The sequence below is a fragment of the Grammomys surdaster genome, unplaced genomic scaffold (genome assembly GCF_004785775.1).
Source record: "Grammomys surdaster isolate TR1022 unplaced genomic scaffold, NIH_TR_1.0 63, whole genome shotgun sequence".
Taxonomy (NCBI): domain Eukaryota; kingdom Metazoa; phylum Chordata; class Mammalia; order Rodentia; family Muridae; genus Grammomys; species Grammomys surdaster.
Window position 1 is genome coordinate 30045608 of NW_021604565.1, and position 16875 is coordinate 30062482.

Consider the following 16875-nt stretch of genomic DNA (forward strand, 5'->3'; position numbering starts at 1 on the left):
GAGAGAGAGAGAGAGAGAGAGAGAGAGAGAGAGAGAGAGAGAGAAGCAAAGGAAGAAAAGAAAAGAAAGAAAGTTTAAGATCCTTCTTTGTGCCCGGCCTTGGGCTGAAGAATAGAGATACTGAGTAACAATGATTTAGGGCTCTTGCCCTCAAAGAGCTCATAGTCCAAAGACAATCCTGCCAGCAATAATCAGCATGTAGCACAGGTTATACTGTCTCTGGTATCCACACAGAATGATGGTACCACAGACGAGACATGTTGCAAATAGGCATGAACTGGCAAAAAAAAAAAAAAAAAAGACCATTCTAGGGCAGATAATATTAAGCCAGTGTAATCTCCACACCAGTTTACATCTGTCACCCTTGATGTTAACAACCAACAAAGTTCCTGACAAACAACACAGTCACACAGTTCAAACAAGAAGGAAGGAACATGAGGAAAGGGACAGATGGGGCACAAGATAGACCAGCCTGAGAAGTCTCCCCGGGAGTCCCCCCCCCCCATCTCTGTCTGCTCTTCAGCTAAGCACAGGAAGATTAGGGGTTTGCTTCAGAAAATAATTCTACAGCTTCAAGCTATTGACATGACTGCAGCTTCTAGAATACAGCCAAGCACAAGCATGTCACTATCTCATTTGCTTTTGTTCCCTCAACTGTCACTGGGCTCAAGGAAAAATGTACAATGACATCATCCCTTCCCAAACTCCAGCCTAAACCCCTGCCTGGCTCCCCAGAAATCTACCTAGCTCTTTCTATGGCTTAATAATTTGTGCAAGAAAGAAGAGACATCATTTTTGCAGTAGGAAAAATAAATTTTGAGATTCAGAATCAAGACCTAGGTTTTGCTTTATCATCGTGCCTGTGAATCACAGGTCCAGTCATGGCCCAGTTCTGTTAGTCTTGGACATCTTGGGGGAACCACATGTTGTATTTCTCTTTACCACACATTGCATTTCTCTTTAACAAAATGCTCCTACTCAGACCACAAAAGGGATTTGACTTTCAGTCTTCACACATGCTAAGATTATTTGTCTCAAGGGCAGCCCACAAGCTCTGTTTCTGCAACTTATTCTTGTGGTTTCATTTTAAATTTTCCCTCCTTTGGTTTCTAATCTATGGAAAGTATTGACATTTTAAAATACCTAATTTAAAAAAAATTTTTAGAAAATTTTTATAAGTACAATTGTATGTATTTATGTGGCCTAATTCCAGTAAAAAAAAAAAAATGTATAATGGTCAGCTCAATCTAACAAGAGAGTAATCAGCTTAAATATGGTTTGTGTGTGTGTGTGTGTGTGTGTGTGTGTTGAGCCACTCAAGATTTTCTCTACTAGTAGTACTAAAATACGCAATAATTAAATTTGCCCAACTGTAGTTACCCTACTATGTTCTAGAATTTTGAAGTACTTCCACCTGTCCAAAAGTACTTTAGCACCCCGTTATCCATCATCTCTCACAATTCATTCTGTGTGTGTCTGTGTCTGTGTGTGTGTGTGTGTCTGTGTGTGTGTCTGTGTGTCTGTGTGTGTGTGTCTGTGTGTCTGTCTAACTTAAGTATGTACCTGTTCATGCTTGTATACACATGCATATGGAGTCCAAAGGTTGATATCAGGTTTGGTTTTATTGAGATAGGTTCTTTCAGAGAATCTGGAGCTTACTGATTGACTGGCGACCAGTAAGGTCTAGAGAGGAATCCATCGCCTCCTCCCCAGTACGGGGGTGGGAGTGAGGATTACAAAAGCATGCCAGGCCTGGTTTTTTAACATGGATGCTAGGCATCCAAACTCAGGTTCTCATGCTTGTGTGGCAGACACCTTACAAGTGAGGCATCTCCCTGGGTCCTTCTTCTGATTTCCTGGTGTGGATCTAGTGTATTGCATGTCTTCCCAGGCTGAGCTCCCACCACACAGAGTTCCAGACACAGCCTTCCTTCCACACCCAAGCTCCGTGTTTACAGTAGAGTCTCTGGCATTTTAGCGTATGCCAGAGTTCCCCTCCAGATACCACATTTGGCAAAAAACCGTGAGACGAATCTTTTTAAGTGGTGTGGACTTCCCCAGAATTCACTCTTTTTGTCTTCCAGAGTTTAGTCATGCAGACTCGAGTTTGTGTTTCTTCTCCCCCCTCTGCTTCCTGATTCATACTCTAGCAGATGGACTTGGAGCCACATGAAAATCCTTCTCCCTCTTTGTTTGCTTAAACATTCACTCCCACAATAACATATCCTTAAACCTTACCACAAAATCTCTCCCAAAAAAAAAAAAAAAAAGTCGATGCTTTTCCCTTCCCCTTTCCTGTGTCCTGACAAGCACCTATTGTCATTCCTGCTATTTCAGTCCTCACCTTGTGTTTTCCAATTTCACCATTAACACATTCTACTGGAGTTCACCTGCTTGCTAAACCTTGCAACAGAACAGCAATCCTATGAAGACAGGGACTTAATCTGCGTTAGATATTCTGTCTCCAATGACACCAATCACACATCTACCTGGTAATTAGTTAACAAACAAATTTTTTAAAAAAAATCTGGAATTCTACATGTGGCCTGCCTAATTTTGAGACAGACTGGACTCATCAGGATCACCTCTATTTTATGGATGAAGTAAAGTTGCACGTATGGCCCACCCGATATCTAGGGCCCAACTTCTAGTTCGTTATTCTCCTCCCTAGTCTTTTGTGTAATCTCCAGTCAGAGGCTGCCTGCTGGATTAGTCTACTGAAGGTTGAATTGGAATGAAATGTCTACTCTTTCTGAGCATAAGCATAAGTGCCAAGGTATCTCCATTGGGACTCTCCAGTGAAAACAAGAGTTTGCATCAAAGCATCTATCAGCACTTCAGAAACAGCTGCAGCCTAATCCGGTCTCTCCTAACAACCCCAGCTGCATTCTTAGACAAAACAAAAAAACAAACAAACGAGCAAACAAACAGCTCATGTCAAATCTCAGCTCAGCTCTGCCTACCTATGTAACTCTTACTACTTAACCTCCCAATGTCTTCCATCTTTCAGAAGTGTTACGTTGTTGAGAAACAAAGACCATAAAACGCCAACTTCGATCTTCACCCAAAGCATCTATGGCTATTGTTATAGCAGGACAGTAGAGGGTCCACGCTCAACTTCAATATCAGCAAAGAACACCGATAGGTAAGTTAGTGTCTAGCATCAGTATCTTGAATTCTACTATAAATCATAAGCAATGTCAGTACTAGCTACTTTCCAAATGCTTTCCATAGTACATGCACGGACACATCTATAGTGAAAACAGCAAGTATGCCACCGTCTTCTTTAACACCCTAGAATCTTCAAAACCTAAAAGAGACAGGAAACATTTCAAGATTCCAAAAGAAAGGCCTCCAGAGGTCTCCAAACAATAGTCAGGATTCCTCTACCCAGTTAGCAAAAGTTACTAAGTCAGCTGTTATATAAATTAAGTTCATATGGTATATAAAGTAGCAAGCATACATAGGCATTAAAATGATTTGAGTTCCTTTTTGTAAAAAGGTGACCACAAGTCCTTGCTTAAGAAAATGCAACATATTTTGTAGCAATGGAGAAAAGACTAAGATGAAAGTAACTAGTATAGTTCTTCCCATTCTGGCTATAATGCAGAGCTGCCTGTGCAGAAAGTCTCCATTTTCCATGGCTTCCATTCCTTCATCCGCAGACTCATTGTCACAAGGAAATGAGTTTTCATTGCATAGCAAGCCTGCCACTATATCAGCTATTTGTGACCGAAAAACGAAAGCCATTATGCAACACAGATCTAGAATTTGCCACCTACCTAGAAGCAGTCTGACTTCAGCAAACCAATTTTGAAGACCACGGTTTTCCTCCTGTTTATTTTATATAGGCCATGATTGTATAACAATGTAAATATTGGTAGCAAAACATCACATAAGACTAATTTAATACTTTTTTAACCTCAAATAGACTCCAGGCTGTTTCACGACTGGAACGTGAAGCTTTCACATGTGCTTTGCATAAACATCTGGCTTATTTCATAGTGTAGGACAATAAAACATCAACATAGAAATGCTGCAATATTACATTTGACTCAATGCGTAAAGTATCAATGACCTGCATCTACTTTAAACTAATAACCAGAACCAGAAATACATTACATCTTCATATAGAATATTAGCTTTATAAACTGCTCTATAAGTCTCAAAACATATGTAAAGTTAGAAAGTCAAAGTAGTTACTTCAAATATAATGAGTGTGTGTGTGTGTGTGCATGCGTGCACACACAATTTGATTTTACAAGGTTCTACTTTAGCAGACACTGGATATTTTGAATAGGAGCCTGAATGTAGAATATATAAAGTACTCAGACCCAGAACATCTTGTCTTGCTGTTATAGAAATGAATGAGATAGAACTAATAAAGTGATGGAGATGAAATTCAAGAGACATAGAAGAAGGAACACTGACATTTACACAAATTCTAGAATCTAAGGAAATGGTTTTCACATAATGCAACATTATTTTGGATCTCTCGTGTCCTTAAGGGTTGGTCCCATAGGCCATGACCAGACCCAGGGCATAGGCTACTGTCATGAATGGAGTCTGAAAATGTTCCCCACAGGCTGGCATGTGCATATCTTCCTTAACTGTTGGTGCTGTATTAGGAGGGCAAGGAACCTGTAGGAATTGGTCATCTGACTGGCAGAAGCAAGTTACTAGGGGCAGGCCTTTGAAGGTGGTAGTCATGGCCCTGGTTCCAGCTTCACTCCAAGCTACCTCTCTACCACATGTTCCAGCCACTACCACGAACTGGTAGTGTTCTGCCATGTCTTCCTCCTCAGGATGGACTGAAACCATGAGCCAGAATAAATCTTGAGGACTCAAATTGGATCTGACAGGCATTCTTCACTCGATATAAAAGTACCTAATACAGCTGCCAAGATTATCCTCCAATATTTTCTGCTATCCTTTTGAAGCCTCAGGTTAAAACCCATCAGTGGTGGGTGGTGCTGCTTCAGAGACACAAGAGTCAGATCCAGCTAAGGCCCAACAAACAGTCAATAAGGACAAAAAGTTTCCCTCCACAAAAATGTCCACATGAAGCCCCTCCCATGATACATGTGCAACACTTATGGACAGCCCTGAGCAAAGCTGCAGAGAACTAATGTTACTAACTACAGTTCCATTTAGCCCTGGCAGCCACAAATTCACCACAACAAGGCCTCTTTCTCTTATGCTTGAGGAGTCTGTGCTAGGTTGTAGAAGTGACTTTCTTACATGAGCGCAATGCCTACTCACCAACAGACTAGATGCAGATATTGCAAGGCAGGTGGAAATGCTTTAGGACCAAGAACAGCTAGAATTTAAACCAGCAAATGTACAAGAATCCATGGAGAGTGGTCAGAATGAACGAACAAACTAACAGTCATTTTTAAGGAGCATCTTGGTGCTATTTCTGTGAGACTCCCTACCCCACCACCCTGGGAACTTGTGTTTTCGCTGTTGCTCTTGTACATTTATAATGATATTATAGTACACTAAATGTTAGGTGCCAAACTTTCAAGTGGTTCATACAGTTTGTGGGAGACACATAAAACCTCAACGGACAAAATCCTGCCTTTAATAGTACGCTCTCCCGTTACATGCCAGGAGGCCTGTGTGTTCTGTGATCAAAGGGAAAAGGGAGAGGGTGGTGATACAGAAGAGGAAGAAAGATGAAACTGTTTTATAGAAAAGGAAGCATGGCAAGTAAATAAAACCTGCTGCTGCCTTCCTTCCTCAACCTCTGCTTAGTCAGATGGGAAACACACATCTGATAAACAGGACCACATGGAAGCTGATGGCTGGAGTGATAGCCGTGGGGGATATGTGCACACAGTGAGGAGCTGCTGTGCTGTTCTATCTGCTTCTTCAGTTCACCCCCTTCTGTCTCAGACAGTCATCCCATCTACTGTAGAAAACCTTCAGAGCCGCTTCCTATTCTCTCTTCCTCTAATGTCCCAGAACTCCAAAATCAAAAGGAAGAGCTAGGCAGGGTAGTGCATGCCTTTAATCCCAGCACTCAGGAGACAAAAGCCAGTGAATCTCTGTAAGTTCAAAGTCAGCCTGGTCTACACAGTGAGTTCCAGAACAGCCGAAGCTACATTGTGAGATGCTGTCTCAAAAAAAAAAAAAAAAAAAAAAGATAAAATTAATCAAAAGAAGGAGTTTCCCCAGTGATAGATTGTTTTATTGCTCCTAATTATTTTCTATCTTAAACTGCAGCCATGTGACCTGTAGGACAGTGTCCAGTGGAAAGAATAAACTCTGCATCATTGGTATCATGAGTCTGATTTAGGCTTGTGAGCTGTGAGTAGAAATGACATCACTTGAGTCCTGATATCTAGTACATAGTTCTCTGTGCTGCCGTGAGCATCGCATGCCCCATAAGGGGCAAGTCGTCAGCGTAGATTCCACAGTAATCATAGGAGACTGCACTAAAGCTACATTCCACATGCTAAAATGTGAACAAGACGTGTCTTTCTTCTGTGGTAGATATCATTGGGATTCTTGGTAGGTGTGGCTTGTGTTTGGTTTTTGGCATATCGCAAGCTTCCACAAGGCTTGCTATTGTCAGATATAAATAAGAGGAGCCTGGGTCAGGGTGGAGATAACTCGGAGTGTGATGGAGGAAATCTGATTTCCTCTAGGCACCTCTCTCCGTTACAACTTAACCACCAATCCTTAGGCAGATCAGCTTTGGGATAAGCACCAGGAGCTAATGTTTTACCACTATGAGAACCATTCCCATCACAGAAGGCCCCTTGAGCACCTTCACTTGTAACCCATCAGATACCCAGTAGATTTGTTTCCTCTTTTTTAGAGCTTTAATGCTATTAAAGGAAATCAAAACACTAATAGAATTTCCCCCAATAGATAGCTGGCACATTGTACTCATAGATATAAAAAACAATTTAAAATACATATAGAAATTTTTCAAGTATTGTGCCCATCATGTAAGATAGGAAGTCTTTGATTTTGTTTGTTCATTTGTTTTCTTTTATGTGTGTGGGTGTTTGGCCTATAAGTATGTGTTCTAACCATGTGTGTGCTTGGTGGCCACAGAGACCAGAAGAGGGCATCAGCTCCCCCTCAGACTGGAGCTGGTTGTGAGTTGCCATGTGGGTGCTTGGGATAGAACCCAATCTCCTGGACAGCAAGCCATCGCTCCAGCTCCAGTCTAAAGTCAATTTTCAAAACCTAGAAGTCAACTTTTATTTTGTTGGTTTTGAACGCCCCCTTACCTTCTGTAGATCCTTTGGTATGAAGACGTTTATTGAGTTCTTCCAATTTGTTCTTCACATGTAAAAACCAGAAAAAGAAAGAAAGCAAATCAGGGATAATCTTTTTTTTTCTTTCCTTTCCCCTTCTTTCTACTTAGCTTCTTGCTAAATCCCCAAGAAAGCCCCCAAGTCTGTCAGTGTTGTAAACATTCCTGGGGGGCTGCTGTTTTACGTCACATTTGCCTTCTCGACTTGACCTATGTGCCTGTGAGCACCTTAATCAATCTCCCCTGACCCAGTTCCCTTCCCTTAAGATTGCAATCTCCATAGCTTGCCAGGCTGGTTAAGGGTGGTTATTTGGGCACATACATATAAGAGAGTGACAGTAGTGCCCCATATCTCAGATTAATTTCTGTCTACACTAAAATGATCCAAACAGATGTATAAAATTGCTTTTTGTCAAATCCAAACAGTCACGTCTCAATACTTCTGGAGAGGAATGACTGAGCAACTCTGAAAGTCACACTGCTCAGCGTCTGCACCTATCACCTATCACCTATCATTGAGACTCTCACGTATTAATGATCAAAGCCCATTTACAATAATATCTGCGGAACTACTGTAAGGCTAATATTTGAAAATTACCAAATGTTCTTAGACAGTAAGATGAATAAAAGCAGTATGAACTATATCTATATACCAAAGGTTACTAATTACTATAAAAATATGAGCTACAGGTTCATATAATAATACACAAAAATGTATCTTATCTCAGAAATAATGATGAATCAAAAAGTTACAGAATCCAAAACCTACAACAGCAGCCATATTAAAATTTTTCATGTGCAAAATTATACCATAGGTTACTTTAAGATACTTCATATATGTGTGTATATACATATATATGTACACTTTTTCACATATATATTTTTTCATATATATATATATATATATATATATATATATATATATATATATATACATATACATACATATATATGAAAGGGAAATATACAGAGTCAGGCATGAGAAGTACACACTACTTTCAGAATCCCAAATAATGCAGTGCTGTAGAAGAAGATGGCGTAGGGGGAGGAAGGAAGGAAAACTAGATATTTTGAGAAACCCTTTAATGCTAAATTTATGTAACATACTTTGTCAATATATTCAAAATACGCCTATACTAAAGGTCATACAGAGAACAAATGTAACTATAGAGTCCTCTAAACTTATCTGTGATCCTCTTGGTAAGTTGGTTTTTATTGGTTTGGGCAGCCTCATGCCCCTGGCTTCTGAGTGTTGCCTTCCCTTCATTTATTAGCCTCTCAGATTCTTATCAAGAGCAAAGGTAGGAAGGAGGTGAATCCAGAAATGGAAAGGAAGAGAAAAAACTTATTCCTCTCACTCTAGAGCCACCAAACTGTAGCTTCGATGCCCCTAGGAATCCTGGGAGGAGGTAAATGGTAATAAAAGGACACTGCGTAATAGGAGAATTATTATCCACTTTTCAGAGGCTAAGAAAAAATTCATCCTTTTACCTATAATTAAACAGCATATAAAAATGAACCAACACCTTTGATCTGTACAGGCATCGTTTCAGTTCTGTGGAAACACTGGTTCATTTCTGCTAACAGGAGCACTGGTTGGTAGATATAAAAATCTTAACTTAAAAAAAAACTCAATAAGCAAATTATTGCTTAATACTTAATACTTAAATTATTGTTTTGATTTTGTTGTGGATGTTGATGTTTTGTATCTAAAAAGGCTAGTGGTATGTTTTCAAGGACACACCATCCTGTACCTTCCTCACCCTGCTGACCAAGAAAGGTGAGATTTAGGGACTGCAGTAGAGAATAACCTTGTCTTTTGGCTTACAGTCAGGCTCTACCATGGAAGACAGCTAGAGCCAAGTAGAGGAAACAGAGCCTAGTGTTATACTTCCATGTCACAGGTCACGGCGGTTAGGCTTCAGTCTTCTAACAAACACAATTCTCCCCTTCCTCCCCACTTCCTCCTTCCCTCTCCCCTGCCAATCTCCCTAGTAATTCTCTATCTGCCCTCACCTTTCAGGCCTTAGAAGGTAGTCTGCTAGTTCCAGAGCAATGCCCATTTCCCAATGATTTCCGTCTACCCTGTCCAGGTTTTGCAAATAGTTCTCCCAATTCCCTTAAACTATTGAGGGTCTTTCAAAACCATTTTTGACATAGCTATCTATGAACAAATCATTGATATTCATGGCTCACCATGAATCACTGGAAATCCACAATTGTGTAAAAGAGCCTGCTTCTGACTATATATTGTGAATTTAGAAAATAACATTTTTGACCCTTCATTCTCCAGACCTGCACTGTCTAACATGTTAGCCACATACCCTATTCAGTATACGAAACAAATTTAAAACAATAAAGTAAAATAAAGTCATAACCAGTCACTGGCTCCATTTTAGATAGTGGAGTCAGAAATCAACTCTACTCAGAGAGTTCTACTGAAGAATGCTTTGTACACAAAAACAAACATCTCCATGATAAAGCATAAAGATTATCTCTACCTTTGGCTCTACCTTATCATCACAGGTGCAGCCAAGGTCAAAATCAGACTGAAGGTACATAATCCCTGGGTAATTGGGTCTGCTGACTTCCTCAGGTATGGTTGGCCTAAAGGTATTTGTGCGTAGTAGGTGATTCAAACTTCCATGAGTTCCATTATTGGGAGCTGGCTTCAAGCCTAGGAGATCTGATGGAAAGAAAAGGATGCAGTGTTTCTTATTTGTTCTCTGATGAGATAAGGTAAGAATCAAAACCTATCACATTCCAGCAGCCTATAAATATTGAACACAAATCACAAGTGGAGCTAAACTGTCACGTCAGCCATTCCTTCCACATCTTCTGAACCATTCTGACTTCACAATGCCTTGCCCACACTTCTAGAAATAACACTTCTCTTCATTGCTAGAACATGAATAGTCATCCTCCTTGAGGCTGGAGAGATGGCTCAGTGGTTAAGAGCACTGGCTGCTCTTCCAGAGGTCCCGAGTTCAACTCCCAGCAACCACATGGTGGCTCATAACTATCTATGATGAGATCTCGTGCTCTCTTCTGGCCTGTAGGCATACATGCAAGCAGAACTGTGTATACATGAATAGTCATCCTCAAAAACTTGGAGTAGTACAATGGTTCACTCAGCCATTGTCAATGTGTGTGACCTTGTTGGTACCATTGCCCCTCTAGACTTCTTCTTGACTTTTTAAAGCCAAATTTTGAACTAAGACATAATCAGTAAATACCCACAGCCTGCCCTTTAATGCACTCCACAAAAGTGTGAGGACAAGAAGAGGCTTTGGCAATATGCCTTGATGGGCCACCAAGGGATTAACGGGCTGATTTCACAGCAACTGAATGGTTGCCAAGTGGGCACACAGTGACTTGCCTAAGCTAAGAGACAGGACAGTGAAGAGCTAGCAGCCAACCTGGGAAAAAGAACCCTGGAGACCCGACTTTCAGACTCCCCCTCTAACCACCAGACTGGCACTCCCTTACTAAATAGGAAAAGCTGTCCTCATTCAGCAAGGAGAAGCTCAAGGAAGAAAAATAATTAGGAGCATATAAATAGCTGGCTGGGATGCAAGCTGGCAAATTTTTCACTGGGCTGCAATGTAAGAGAGGGAGGTGGGAGAACGTTCTGTCTGCGTGGAACTCTTGCTTCATCGTGTCTCTGACCAACGGTGTCAAACTGTAATGCTATGTTAGATCAGCCAAAGGCTGCCAACACCAACACTATGAAAACTCCCCATTAGTCAACTGTTGAAGGAACACAAAGAAGCCTTAGAAGGGGGTGACATTCTGTCCTTTGAACCAATGGGCAAGTTACTTTTTTTTTTTCTTGCAGGGAGAGGTCTTAGAAAATAGACACCTCATTTCTTTCTCTAGCAGAAAGGAAATTCACTGACCAAAAGTTTCACCAGGTTTGATTGAACAAGTGACTTACCGCACATAACATTATAAAGTTCAATGTTTTCAAATGGAGGTACTTTAGTCCTGTACTTAAAAGTTGGGCCATAACCTACAAAAACAGTCTTCGAAGAGAAGAGAAGAGAAGAGAAGAGAAGAGAAGAGAAGAGAAGAGAAAACACAGTTAACCATTTATGCTTCTACAAATAGCATCTCTTCTGTGTCTTAATTCCCTACAGCTTCACAAAGCCCATGATTCCCACCCTGCCCTGAGAATTATGAAATTCAATTTCAGTTCAGTTTTGTAGACATACCTGCATGCTGTTGACCTTGTTATCAAAGCCGTGGTCACCCTGGAAAAAACATTTTCCTGACGGCTTCTTATAAACGTCCAAAGGTTTCCTACATTAAAACAATTTTATGACTAGTTAGGATTCTGCCACAAAGCATGCTGATAGAAAGCAAATTTAGAGGTACATAGGATCCCTGAAAAGATCTGAAGCCAAGTCTCTCTGTTTTGATTACATCATTCCCATGGCGATGACAAGGGATGTCTGTTCATTTCTCTAGTGTCCTGGCTTTGCTTATTACCCCAGGTTAAAGGGAAAGTTCTGAAAAGGAGTCAAAGTCCTCTCTATGCCTCACACTTGGACTGAACAGAATATCTCTCCCTGCTATGTGCTCACACAGCTCAGTCCCAAAACACAGGAGGCATTTTAAAATATGCAATGTTGAATCAATTTGTAGAGATCTGCATTCTATAAAAATATTTGTATGTAAACTTACCTGGTAGGATAATAAAAACCAGAGTCCATGAAGTGGTCAATTTAACACTAACCATAGTATAGTTAACAAAAGCCTGACCTCACCTAGAAAATCTATTTAGAAGTGGGGAAGGGATGAAAATATTGCTTGCAAGACATCATGACCATTTACTCTTACCTTTGTGACAGAAAGACCCCTTTACATAAATTTTTATGGCTTCTCTATCATCAAAAATGTTGATGCTTATTAATATGAGTATTGCCTAAGAATAGGCAGGGCACATAACACTGAAGAATAGCATTTGGGGAAAATAAAGAAATCTAACAAGTTGGTTTCTACCCAACAGTAACTTGGACTTAGGTTAGTAATATGTATGTATAATAATTCAACAATGCAAGGCAGAACTTCAAAGAATTTAGTACCTGCCTTTGCTCTTCACTAAACTGCTCAACTGGTATCATCTCATTTAACATCTGCTCCAAAATACCTTTCCATATAAACTAAACAACTTCAAGGTTTTTTTTAATTTCCCTAAGTGCCCCCAGCATTAAAGATCCTTCAGAAGATACAGTCAGTCAGGCTATTTAGGACATGTCTTTTATGAAATATTTCTATGTAAATTTTTGTCTATCATACGTGGTTCCAATAATTTCTGGATTTCATATCACTCTTTGGTTCTTTTACAGTACAGTAGGAGATTACATGGTGTGTGTGTGTCTGTTTTATATTCACACGTTTCTAGAAGGCCAGCCTTTTCATAATCTTCTTGTGCTTAGCTATTAACTTATAAACTATTGGCCAGCTCAAGTACATATCGTAATTATTCAATTAGTACTACAGGCATACTCATGACACTGGTCTTGTAATCAGAGATAGAATAAGAATGACTGAGAAAACACTACTTCCAGGTCTACATAAAAATGACTCAATTTGTGACTCTGTAGAAGTAACAGAGCCCCCAGACATGCTCCCCAGCAGATTCCAAAGGAAAGAGTGGTCACCTGATCGAGAGAGACTTTTGATTGAGGCAAACACCAGTCACATCTTGAGCAAACGCAAGGCATGTTCACAGCAATAGAGGTTTCAAGATTAACATTTACAGGGGCTTTCCACAAACACTACTACATCCAATCACATCAACCAGGACCACGTCAGCAAGACCCTACCTGTATTTCAAGTTGTTCAAGGAGTAAAACTTCTGCACAGTGATGGATGAAAACTAAAAAAAAGATGCAGGAACTAGAAATGTGGTTCTTTCTATTCTCATGAGTTATCTACTACACACACACACACACACACACACACACACACTGTTTAAACAATGAAATTTCCAGCCCAGATTTCTCTTAATGATGACCAAGAACCTTAAAGGATTTCCAGGTGCCACATAGGTACTTGCAAAGATGGAGACAGGCTCCCCTTGTTACCTTGCAACATGCCATCTGCGGTCGACCAATAAATGGATATCCTCAATTCTCCGGTTGTTGGCATAGTGCAAACGTTTGGGGAGGTGCTGTTTCATGTAAGGCTTAAAGTGCTGATCTGGTTTTTTACACTGAAATATAAGTGAATATTGGTCTTATGGAGGGAGATTTTCTACCAAAAAAAAAAAGCCCTATTCTGTCTCGTGAAAATGGTGTTAGCCCAACAAAAGGATGGTTACTAAACAAATGGAACTTGTTACCCCTTATTAAATAATGTATCCTAAAAGCAAATAGGTTTCAAGGGAGTTAGACAACTTTAGAAATAAGTCATAGGCTATCAGAGGGGTGAAGAATTCTTAAGATTAATTCCTGACTCTTGAGCCCAAGACTGAGGACAGTTTAAAACTCAAGGTCTTTCCCAACTGCTTCAAATCAAGGAGTGGGAGGCACAGTGGGAGGAGAGGGGTAGACATGTGCAGGCCTATCTGATGATAAGCTCAAGGGCTTTGAAGTCTCTATCTGGGACCAGGGGGAAGTAGAAGACGGGGGTAGATCTGTTTGAGAGTAAGTAAAGATTTGATTAATCATGAGCAAATACTGCTCAGCTTAATAAGAAGAACAAAGCCTCAGTTTGGATCATCGCCAAGACCATTGGGGAGAGTCTACAGTTGACCTCGGTCCAGAAGTTTTGAAAGCTTAGGAGAAACAAATACACAGGACTGCAGGTCAGTGAGTAAAATGTTCCTAACCACCCACCAGGAAGGCAAACATGGGAAGGTGAGCATGTCGAAGCTGCTCCAAGGGCAGAAACCTTGCAACACTTACCGTGAGGTTAGCAATGATGACTTTAGGGTCATCTGTGCAGAGAAAGGGAGAAAGATTTCAAAACATAGTAACAGAGAAAAGTGATTTTTTTTTTTTTACAGAGACCTGATGCTTCCACTTCTTTGAGTATCATTTTGAACAGATGTGTAACTGGGTGTAGGTGTTTCATATTTCAATAACAGAGAGGTAGCTAAACCAGTGGCACAAAGCCCACAGCAATCTGCAATGCACAATGCCAGGCTCCTTGTCTAGAAAGGAAGTCTTCCTTCCAAAGCTAAAGAGTACTGCTAGGTAACTTGCTTCAATTTTTCCCAAACAGATCTCTGTGCAGCCCTCACATGAATTTATTGGCAGTTTCATGCCAGGAACTGAACTGGTCATTTTTAGGGGTCTTTCATCATCCCTTCCTGTTTCTCTGCAATGCTTTGGAACAAGCCACCAATCATGGCGAGATGAGATTCTAATGCAGCAAATAAGCAGTTTCTGTGGTGATATCATAGGTATAATTACATAGGTGAGCACTCCTTTGCAGCTGTAGGCTTACATGTGTGTACCCTCTTGGGTGTGTGTGTGTGTATGTGTGTGTGTTCACTGCCAGGAGACAAAGACTATTTCAGCCTACACTCGGAACTAGCCTAAAGTATGGTGAAGATGTCTGTGTATGTACTGGATCTTATGGTCAAGGTGCCCCTCTGTGGGGATTGTATGGAAAAAGAGATTATAGGCTGTTTGTTTGCAAAATAAAAGGGCATTCAGTATGTCATTATAGAATCAAGAGAAAGGGAAGAGCAGTATTCAGAGGAGACCCAGCTCCCCCAGTGCAGCCTTCCCTAGCCCAGAAACATTAGTGGAGCTGCCCGTGTGTGTGTGTGTGTGTGTGTGTGTGTGTGTGTGTGTGTGTGTGTTTGACTGTTTGACTGCTCTAGTCTCTAGTGCTTGGTGCTTAGTAAGTACTAGATAAATATCTGCAATTGTTCATATTTGTGGAAAATGTACCATCTTTAGAAATTTAGTCCTAAAGCTCTGAAATGGAAAGGTAAAATGTAAACCCCATTCTACTCAAATTTTGATAGCTGCATTTAATGGGTAGCAAGCAAGCGATCGTGGCAATCATAACCTGAGTCCATGCTGTGCACCCATTTCTCTCTAAGAGCTTTGGAGACACTTCTATGATCATTTGTTCAAAATGATACCAGGTTACAGGATGACCCGAATCTTCAATCAGCCAATTAGTTTTAGAAGGTAAGGGGGCTTGCACACTGGAGCACAACACACAGTCTCACTGAGCCAGCCATGCTCTGAACCTCTACACTCTTTGGCCTTGTGAAACATAGTCTTCACAGGGACTAAACAGAATAAATCCATCTCTTTTGATAGTTTAGAGCAGCGGTTCTCAATTTTGCTAATGCTGCAACCCTTTAATACAGTTCCTCATGTCATGATCCCCAACCAAAATATTGTTTTTATTGCTACTTCATAACTGTAATTTTGCCACTGTTGTGAATCACAGTGTAAATATTTTTGGAGATAGAGGCTTGCCAATGGGGTAGGGACACACAAGATGAGAACTGCTGGTGTAGAGAAATCAAAAAACACAGGGCCACTTCAGCCTCAGACACTTCCCAGAGAATTCTTAGGAAATGCCAAAGGCATATGTTTGAGACATCAGTTCTTCACACCTAAACTCATCATCATTTCCTGCTACCCAGGCCACTGGGAGGGCGGAAAGGATGAAGTGATTAAGAATCAGCTAATTGAGGTTGACCAGTTGCTTCAGCCAGTAAAGTACTTGCCACCATTTCTGACAACCTGACTTTCATTCCCAGGACATAGTGGAAGGAATAAACTAACTCCCACGAGTTTTCCTTGCACCTCCATACATGTTAGGGCACATAGCACTATTGTGTGTCTGTGCATACATACATACCTATGAACAAAATAAGCAAATGCAATTTAATTTTTTTAAAAGAATCAGCAAATCAGGGTTCCAATTGGAGCTCTGCCACTTACTGTCACCCTCTGAGCTAGCTCCTTCAATCCTCTCTCTGCCTTTAACTTCTGTCTATAAATATAATGACAATACATATCCCATAAGGATACTGGAGGAATTAAATAAGATTGTGTCTATATTCAGCTGAAACAATAATAAGGCCAAGACCTCATCTTTGTACTCAACATATAGCATGGACTACAGATTAAATACAATGTAATTATATTTACACTGTCTCTTATTTAATCATCCCCACAATCCTTAGTCTATGCATGAGGAACCTGAGGCACAGTGTGTTAACGATGCTTCTCCCGTGTCTCAATGGGAGCTTGGAAGAGCTGCAGTGTGAACAACAGTATAGGGTCACCATTGCGTTTTTCATGGACCAGCTCACTGTCTCTCAAAATGAATGGAGAGCATAAATATTTCACTAGAGGTAGTATGATTCCAAAGGCCCCTAACAAAGTTTCTCATCTATTCAATCTCCCCAGTAAATCTACTCAATTTACTGATGTCAGAAATTCTGTTTCAAATAGATTTGCAAATTTGCACATACACCTTAAAATGCAGATGCTAAAAATAAAGATGCTTGCCCTCCAGTTCAAGGGAGCAAAGGTACTGAGGCAACAAAGGACAGAAAAGCACATGGAAAAAGAGGAAGAAACACCAATATTTTGCTGATTTCACAACATTGACCC

The 16875-nt window shown here is 40.5% G+C and overlaps 1 protein-coding gene across 7 annotated transcripts in view; it reads right to left on the reverse strand.

Moving 5' to 3' along the window:
- The window catches only part of Enpp2 (ectonucleotide pyrophosphatase/phosphodiesterase 2), a 115287-nt gene that overhangs the window by 14786 nt on the left and 83626 nt on the right, over positions 1-16875 (reverse strand). For 4 of the 7 annotated variants that reach the window (XM_028767898.1, XM_028767915.1, XM_028767888.1 and 1 more), the window contains 6 exons: positions 14188-14219; positions 13366-13493; positions 11488-11575; positions 11211-11298; positions 9775-9959; positions 7248-7299 (listed from right to left, as the gene is read on the reverse strand). In XM_028767898.1, coding sequence (XP_028623731.1) covers positions 7248-7299; positions 9775-9959; positions 11211-11298; positions 11488-11575; positions 13366-13493; positions 14188-14219 — 573 coding nt within the window. The remainder of the gene's footprint in view (positions 1-7247; positions 7300-9774; positions 9960-11210; positions 11299-11487; positions 11576-13365; positions 13494-14187; positions 14220-16875) is intronic. The other 3 variants (XM_028767922.1, XM_028767906.1, XM_028767939.1) reach the window with 1 other exon arrangement.